Source organism: Mytilus galloprovincialis, chromosome 7 (assembly GCF_965363235.1).
Source record: "Mytilus galloprovincialis chromosome 7, xbMytGall1.hap1.1, whole genome shotgun sequence".
Taxonomy (NCBI): domain Eukaryota; kingdom Metazoa; phylum Mollusca; class Bivalvia; order Mytilida; family Mytilidae; genus Mytilus; species Mytilus galloprovincialis.
Window position 1 is genome coordinate 18187205 of NC_134844.1, and position 9602 is coordinate 18196806.

The 9602-nt window shown below is 29.7% G+C and overlaps 1 protein-coding gene across 1 annotated transcript; it reads right to left on the reverse strand.

Moving 5' to 3' along the window:
* Positions 1-1014: 1014 nt before the first annotated feature.
* On the reverse strand, positions 1015-9560 carry LOC143082450 (uncharacterized). Its single transcript, XM_076258114.1, has 8 exons — positions 9479-9560; positions 8972-9128; positions 8196-8269; positions 7424-7498; positions 6793-6915; positions 5432-5557; positions 3178-3347; positions 1015-1172 (listed from the first exon to the last, which is right to left on the reverse strand). Exons 1-8 carry the CDS (start codon positions 9491-9493, stop codon positions 1169-1171), a joined length of 744 nt encoding a protein of 247 aa, XP_076114229.1. The 5' UTR covers positions 9494-9560; the 3' UTR covers positions 1015-1168.
* Positions 9561-9602: the final 42 nt, after the last annotated feature.

Here is a 9602-nt window from a genome sequence, read left to right on the forward strand (position 1 = left end):
AATATTCAAGATAATAACCAAAAACAGCAAAATTTCCTTAAAATTACCATTTCAGGGGCACAAACCCAACAACCGATTATCCGATTCATCTGAAAATTCTAGGGCAGATAGATCGTGACCTGATAAACAATTTTACTTCCTGTCCGATTTGCTCTAAATGCTTTGGTTTTTGAGTGAAATTAACGTGAAATTAACGTAAATTTCACGTGAAAAAAATCACGTGAATTTCACGTTAATCGAGCTTATACGCGTAATTCACGTGAAATATTTCACGTGAATTTCACGTGAAAAATTTACGTGAATTTCACGTGAAAGCTTAATTCACGTGAATTTCACGTGAAATATCTGATTCACGTGAAATTCACGTGAAATAGTTCACGTGAAATTCATATGAATTGAGCTTTCACATGAAATTCATGTGAGATTTTTCACGTGAAATTCACGTTAATTGAGCATTCACGTGAAATTCACGTGAATTGAGCTTTCATGTGAATTATTCTATATTATAATTAAACTTTAAAATATCCATATCATTTGACACTTCAGCATAATATATTATTCACACATCATGTTCTCTCTTATATTCGCTGTAATGATTCATCTGTAGATCTATAGTATGTGATACTTCTTTAAATAAACTAGTTTTTTTATGGTTATTACTAATGTATACATTAAAAGTGTATGAAAACCAAACACTCAGTGCACAGACTCAGATTTCTTGGTTTTAAACATTTTATTATGTTACACCTGTATATAAATATTTGTAATGTATCATTTGACAACCCTAACAATAGTCCAATATTATTGAAAGACATAATTGACTTAATTATGTCAGGTAAACAACTGTATTGTTTGTCCATGTGCCAAATCAGACCCTTTTTTTAGTTTTTTTTATATACATATATAGGTCTTTTTTTATGGTACGTATTGTCCTGATTCGAAATCTTTCCTTCAAGGAATTTTTTTTTAAGAAATCTAATTTTTGCAAACTTACAAAATAACAACAACAATAAATTTAAAATTTTTGAATCAGTGTAATAAAATATAGAACTATATAAATCTCAAGTACAAAACAAGTTAAAATGCACAATGATTGTTTGTTTAAAAAGTTTTAAAATCTGTATTTCCAGCTTGATCTTGTCTGGGTCAGCCTGCCTTTTCTCAAATGTTACCTACAAAATAAATAATGTTAAGAACATGTTTCATCCTGTCTGATGTTTTTATTATATGAACACTAAACTAAATGAAAGCATATAAATAACTGTTAAAAGCTGTATTATGTGAGGTTTATTAGAGAACTTCTATGATTTGTTTGTGAGTGACTTGATCTAGTTGATATACCTGTATACCAATAACTCCCTTTAAAAATGTGTTTAATCCTTTTATTTCTTTAAAACACTTTTCCTCTAGCACATGTAAATTGTACATTTTATAACTTAGCCTGATTTATTAAACAAGATCAACTACTGGCATTCCTCTTGACCAATCATATCAAAGTATTCCCTATTATGCTAATCATATAATAATTATATACTTCTTTTGGTGCTCTTTCAGTTAGTTGACCTTAGTCTATGTTTATTAAAAAAAAATAGAGGCTCTTAAGATCCTGTGTCGCTCACCTTGGTATATGTGCATATTAAACAAATTACACAGATGGATTCATATCAGAATTGTGTTTTGGTGATGGTGATGTGTTTGTAAATCTTTATTTACTGATATTCGTGCTACTTACAATTTTCTCTATCAATAATAAACTTGGCCCTTTTGTTACAGAGGAAAATATTTTGTAAAAATGTACAAAAATTTACCAAATTAATGAAAATTGTTTAAAATTAACTATAAAGGGCAACAACTCCTTAAAGGGTCATCTGACTATTTTGGTCATGTGACTTATTTGAAGATTTTACTTTGCTTAACAATATTGCTGTTTACAGCTTTTCTCTATGTATAATAGTATTCAAGATAATAACCAAAAATGGCAAAATTTCTTTAAAAATTACCAATTGGGGACAGAAACCCAACAACCAGTGGTTCACTTCATCTGAAAATTTCAGGGCAAATAGATTTTACCTTGATAAACAATTAAACTACTTGTCAGATTTGCTTTTAATGCTTAAATTGGTTTCAAAGTTATAAGCAAAAATCTACATTGTACCCTTATGTTCTATTTTTAGCCATGACTTACATCTTGGTTGGTTGGCCGGGTAACTGCACACATTTTTTAACTAGATACCCCAATGATGATTGTGGCAATGTTTAGTTTAATTTGATCCAGTAGATTTAGAGGAGATTTTTTGTAAAAGTTAACAGACGATGACAAAGACAATGACGACGGACGCAAAGTGATGAGAAAAGCTTGGGCCAGGTGACCTAAAAAAAGGACACTATCCAACATTGAGGACACAAATAGAAGTGCTCAGGGCAAAAATCTCTGTCATTTGATATCTAGTTTATTATATCTTGTAAACTTCACAGCTGCTTTTGCATGGGTACTATTTCTGTACTAAAATGTGTAGTACTGGAAATTTACTTTTAATATTTAGTACTATCTCTTTACCTTTTCATATTTAGTATTATCGCTTTACTTTTCATATTTAGTACTATCTCTTTACTTTAAAATTATTGGAATATTTAGGTATACATTACAATAAAAAATAACAAAACAGTACTGAATATTAAAAGTAGATTTCCAGTACTACAGTTTTTTGTATACATGTAGTACCTATGCAAAAGCAGCTATTTAGATACCACAATAATGATTGCAGCTAAATTTGGTTCAATATATGACCCAACCAGTGAGATAGGAAGATTTTTTTGACGATGAACAACAACCAACCCCAAGTGCTATAATAAAGCAAAGCTCACTTGGCCCATGGATCCAGGTGAGGTAAAAAAGGACTCTCCTAGCATAAAGCTCTATGTGAAGTCATTCATTTAATAAATGTAATATATATGCCTATTCATGTTTAAATGACCATTGCTGATAAATTGTTTCAAAATATGTGCTCATAAATTGTTTCAAAAAATGTGCTCACAGATTGACATCAAGAATACTATTAAAGTGTTGCTTCACTACTTTAACTTACTTTACATCAGAAAAATCTACATTTTACATAAGCAAAGCTTAAAATACAATATAATAAGTTAACTTCTTAATTATCATTAATTAATGCATACTTTCTGTATCTTTCTATTCTCTTTTCTTCTCTCTCAATGATGGTTCTCCACTTTCCCTCAGAGCTATCATCCAAGATATCTTGGAGATAGCTCTTGAAACTTTTCCAAAAGTCCCCAAGAGGCTCTCCATTCTGCTTGCGCAGTTGTCTCTTATCATGGCAAAAAGACCTCTGAAAAAATATTTAAGCATATACAGTATATTTGAAACCAATGCAAGTTCATGCAAGAGTGAACTTTAAAATTATAAATACTTTCTTTTTATAACCTTATAGACACTGATGCTAATCATTTTTTTACAATGTTTAAGTCTGTTTGGGCTATATCCACATTGATATGGAAATATTTGCCACATGTAAATAAAAAAATATCATGGTTTAAACTACATGGAGACCTTTATATTTCTTTGTCCTTATAATGAAATTAAACTTGAAGCTGTATTAAAGAGGGCTTAGCCAGTGCTGCACACCTTCATCAACTTGTACATATTCAGCAATTCATTGTCACTCTTACTTACTATTTCACTTCTGTAATCTTATAATTTGAATGTCTGTTTTGGTAATTATTATGTTTCAAATGAAGAAGAATATTATATGTTATTCAGGTCTCAGACAGGGTATGTACTGTGACATTCCTGGCTTACAGTTTATATCCCCTGAGCCAGCGTACAGTGGATATAGGTACTAACCAAGCAGGTGTGAGCTAATTTTGACCTTACACGATAATGAAAATCTTTGGTTTGTTCACATTATACCAATGTGTACTTCAATCTAAACATAATTGTTGTTATAAGAAATGGTTTGGTTGTAGGTTGATGATTAAAGATGTCTCATTATTTTCCCAAAAAAAGAATGATTACTAAAAACATATGCAAATATTTGTGAAAGTTGACGATCTTATTGTCCGATATGATTCTATATTCATTGCAACTACTTTTCTGATAGAAGGCCACTGTGTGTGTGTAATAAGAATAGCTGTTAATAATTGCATTGAAATCTCTCATGCATATGTTATATCTCAATATTTTATTCCCAAAAGAAGCGTTGTGTACTGTGCTAATAGCTGACAACTTGATTCATTTTGTACAGTGCATAGTTGAAGTTGTTGTACCCCGTACACAAAAACATTATTTCCATGCTCGTTTATTACCCAAAATATTTCAAGGAAAGAGTAATCACAGATATGTTTATGATTGGTAACTATTACTTTTGCCCTGTATTAGCTTTGTTTCAGATAAAACATGTAAATGTTGTGACAATTGTATCATAATTGAAAATGGTGTTGACATTCACAACTATTTGCGAATGTACAAGTTAATTGTTCTTATTTCATATCAAAGGTGTTTTATAAATAGGAAAAAATTGATGCAAAAATTATTTTGGAGCATGAATTTCAAATGTTGAGAAATATACATTGAATATTGATAAAGCAAAACAAAGATTTTCGTTACTGTGTCAGGTCAAAATCACTGATGCGCGCTTGGTTTAGTACCTATATCCGGTGTATTGATGATAAACGGTGATGTTATCATCACTAAAACATGCTTAGATTTATGCAAGAATTTATATGCTGATTTTGATAACATTATAGTTAGTTATGCATGACATCCAGGTTGAGAATTTTGACATCAAGGTTAGTTTTCTCGTTTGAATTGTTTTACATTGTCTTTTCAGGGCCTTTTATAGCTGATTACGCGGTATGGGCTTGCTCATTGTTGAAGGCCGTACGGTTTTCTATAGTTGTTATGTTTGTGTCAATTTGGTCATTTGTGGATAGTTGTCTCATTGGCAATAATACCACATCTTCTTTTTTATATGGTATAGTATTTTACTGAAATTAAGATAGTCCTTCTTTTAAATAAAAACAGGCAAAATGATTTTATCACTACTGTTTATAATGAATATGACTTTTTGTTTAAGTGATACATGAAGAGTGAGTTGTATACAACAGACACATGTATTAGTTTAATAACTATAAGTTAGAGTACTTAAATGAAAAAACATCAGCAACAAACTGCTCTAGCTTTCATAAAAACTGCAATCTTATTATTGTTATTAATTTTATTTGGTATCTTGTGAAGAGTTATATAGTCTTGTTAAAAAAGATCATTAAACCACATCTTCTTTTTTATATTAAAAATTGGAGGAAATTCATTTAACTCTTTTCTATAATTATTACATGTTTACATTGCTTTGTCCTTGTAATAAAGCAAAGTGTATACATGAAAGCTTCCTAATATGCATGATTATTATCTTACCAGGGCAACTGCTAAATTGCATGTGTCCTCTGATTCCTCTTTCATGAACTTTCCATAGATGGATTTGGTCAAGCTATTGATGCCTAAAGCACCAACATCCTCATTTTTGACGGAGCGACTTAAGATCTAAGAAAGACAAAAATTAAAGTAATATGAAACAAGAGGCTCTCAAGAGTCTGAAATACCAGTTTATGGGCAGATTTTAATCCAATGATATGACAATAACATAATAAAATGGATGGTTTTCACAAACACAGTGAAAAATGCAGAATTACGCATTTTCTGTCATTCTTTCCATTAAGAAAACATTTTGCACTGCAAAAAAATTACAAATTAAATTAAAGAAGGGTTTGATATTTCTACTTTATTGAATCTTGCAAAATACATAGTTGTTTCTTGGAGAGCACATATACTTTTCTAATCTGAAATTTATCACAATTTGATTAAAACAAAGGGAAATCAAGAAATTTACAAAATATGCATATTTTGTTGCCATAGTTTCTTGTTTTCAAGGTAACCCATTCAATGTGTAAGTTTATTCAATTTTCAGAATACCTTGTACTTTGTCTGGCTAGATTATACAAAAGTACAAATATTGACAATATATATATATATATGTATGATAACTTAATCAATTACAGTAATATTTGGCCAAAATAAGGGCCTTATGACTTGCAGAATATATCATTATTTAATATTAACATTACAAATCTTATTATTCAACTGCATGTTGATGTTTAGAGCGAATTCATCATATGATTGGTAGAAACTATTACCTATGACATTAAACAAAACTTCATATTCCCCTCTGAATGTCGTGATTGACTTTTGCAATGTTAATTTTTACGGCAGTAAATGTTTAAAAATAGCATTTTGATACGGTTTATTTTAAAAATCATTTCTAATTTAAAAAAAATTAAAAAAGAATAAATGAATAAAAAGGTGCGGGAATTTCCAGCTGCATTGAAGACCTGTTGGTGACCATCTGCTGTTGTTTTTTTTCTGTGGTTGGGTTGTTGTCTCTTTGGCACATTCCCCATTTCCATTCTCAATTTTAAATAGGTACTCGGATTATCAATGTGTAATAATGGTAATTGTTATGTTAAGTTATAAAACAGAATGGATTTATAAGAAAACAGTTTCTTAAAATTTATATTCAGAAGTAAAATAAAGTATGGGTCATGGAATAAAACATTCATTTCCCTTAGCTTAATGAGATATGAAGATTTGTTAACCCTAAAATAGTATTGTTTCCCTCGGGCATTGCCCTAGTGAAATATAATTTTTCTTGGTTGATCAATTTTCATATTTTGCTCAGGCATTGGAAATAAATGTATAGTAATGTCACAATTGTATATTACCTTATTCTTGGTCTGGGACCTAAAGTCCACCATTTTCCTGGCAGAAAATCTAAGTCCATGTCTCAAAACTTCCTGGACATCTGCTTCAGGGGCATATTTCCGTCTCAGTGTTAATAGTTTACTCTACAATATAATTTTCAAACAGATACAAGTAGCCAATAAGATATAAATAAGTATGAAAATAAATAGATATAAACAAATTCAACAATAATTTTGAAAATAAATAGATATAAACAAATTCAACAATAATTTTGAAAATAGATTGATATAAAAAGGATTTCAATCAACAAATCAAACAAATTTGCTTTGTTCAATAGATCTTAATTGACAATGAAAATGAACATTCCATTCTATCATTATCTGTGTAAGGGGAAACAACTCATTGGAATAAGTTTCATTGATCAAGGAAAATTTAATCTGTCTTTCGAGGTCCAAAACCATTGAAATCTGATTTATTTAAAAAAACAAAACACTGGGGATCAATTTACTTATAAACTCTATTGTAACCAAAAATATTTTTTCACTGTCCATTTCTTTACATTTTTTAATTTGTTTGAGGTTGACAAAAAATAGTAGATAGGAATTTGCTCTTCTTAAATATAATCTTTAAAATGTTTAAAAAAATACTCACCTTCAATTCAGTATCAGGATCTGCCAGATATGGGTTCCTGGCAAACCTCAACTTTAAATATTCATGTAAGGGTCTCTGAAATAAAGCCAAAATAATTTCAGACTTTTAATTTAATGGTCAATTGATGCATTGTATCATATCAGTTGTTCATTCCTTGTTCTGTACATAAATCAGACAGCAAGTTTTTTGGTTAATTATTTAGACTGCACAGTGATCGTTAGTTGTTAAAAAATCATGAGCAAATTATCATACCACATTAATTAGCATTGTGTTTTTAATTCACACATTTGGCAGAGGCAAACTAAAGTTAAAGAATGGAAACGAATTCAGCAATTTTATGAAATAAAATTGAGAATGTAAATGTTTTAGTTTATAAAGGAAAAAGAGTAAAGGTTTAATTGGTACCATAAAAACGTTTAATCCCACTGCAAATGTTTGCACTTGTTACTTAAACAAGTAATTTTGCGGCTCTTTACTATTATAGCTTGTTTTATTGGTGAGCCAATACTTTCTGTTAGGTCGTATAAATTTAGCAATTAATTTATCCATTTTTAAAGGGGCATAACTTATGAACAGCTTAAGGGATGCCACCAAATTTTTGTAATTTTATCTTTGTTTTGTGGAATAATCATTGTGTATTATTACATTTATCAGCTTTTGAATCTTTCTTTTTATAACCATTGATATCTGAGAAAACCTACATGGCTAAGATGCCCTACCTTACATCAAACCTTTATCACATGATCCATTAATTATAGATATAAAGCTTTACCTCAACTGCAGAATTTTCAATAGAGAATGAGGGTACTTTTGTTTTTCCAGTTTGCAATTGCTTCACTTCTTTCACTGTAATGATAAAGAATTAACTGTATACAAAATATGTAGATTGAGGTTATAAAAATTTCAGAAAAAAATAAACATCTTTCATTACAAATTTTACATTTTACCTTGATAAGTTGTTAATTAATCATATGATAAAATAATTATTCAAATTAACCAATGCTCATTGGCCCCAGATGACTTTAAAATTCTGATATCACTGAAAAATATACAAATTATTAACCTTAGGTGCACAAATGTCATTTTTTTGGTATTAAAATTGAAATATCTCTTTCAACTCATCAGTGACCTATAATTTTTATTATGATTTTCAAATGAGCTATACTGTAAAACTAAATCATTGTAATATTCGAACTATTTCTGCAATAAAGTTCTTCTTTATTTCAATATAACCTCTTTTTCTCATATGAGTTCAACAGAAAAAAGGTATAATAATGGGCCGTTGCCAATTATTGTAATTGTGCCATTAAAATATTTGTATTGTATTGTATTGGTATCTTTAAAAAATGTTCCTTTCGAAGGCAGATTTTGAGCGCATGGTCTTTCTATACTATATATTAGTAAAGAAAGTCCCTGTTGAGTGTAAATGATTACCTCATCAGATAGACAAAAATACAAGTGGACGTGGCTGGGTAATCATACATCCAGACAAAAAATAATTCTGATACTATAATCAAGACCTAATTTGTATAGAAAATAAATGCTTACATATTTCTTGTAGCAAAGCTGTGTTTTTTGCACAGCAATCACAATTGGTGGTAGTATTGTTGCATCCTGCTGCTGTTGGTGCCCTCGGCAATGCCAATGGTGTATCTGTTATATCTTGGTCAAATAAGTCATTTTGTGAATTTTCTTCTTGGCTATCCTAAAACATTTTTAATATATAAATATCAAAAGCAAAATTTTATAATACATTCTCTATAATTAATATTTACAAAATATTACTTTTAAGCAATTAATAGAAAAATTATTACAAGATATGATGTCTGTATGTATTATATAGTTGAGTGTGTAGGACTAGGATGTCACAAATGTAAGTATCAAACAGTCATGAATATCTTATCCCCCCTCCCCCCATTTCCTAAATTAAAACGAAAAAGGTGTCATTCTTTGCTGAATAACAAACTGTTACTAATACAACTATGAAATATAATTTGCTAAATTATAAATTCCAAACAATTTCCCAATTTATAAAAAGCTTATTTACAATCTTACCTGATAGTTTGACATTGTAGTTATTTGTAGTTATTTTGACAGTTCTGTAGTCTTTTTGACAGCGTAGTGTTGTCGTCTGCATATGACGTCACGCGCTTCAGTTAAACGTTTTAAACAGGCTCGA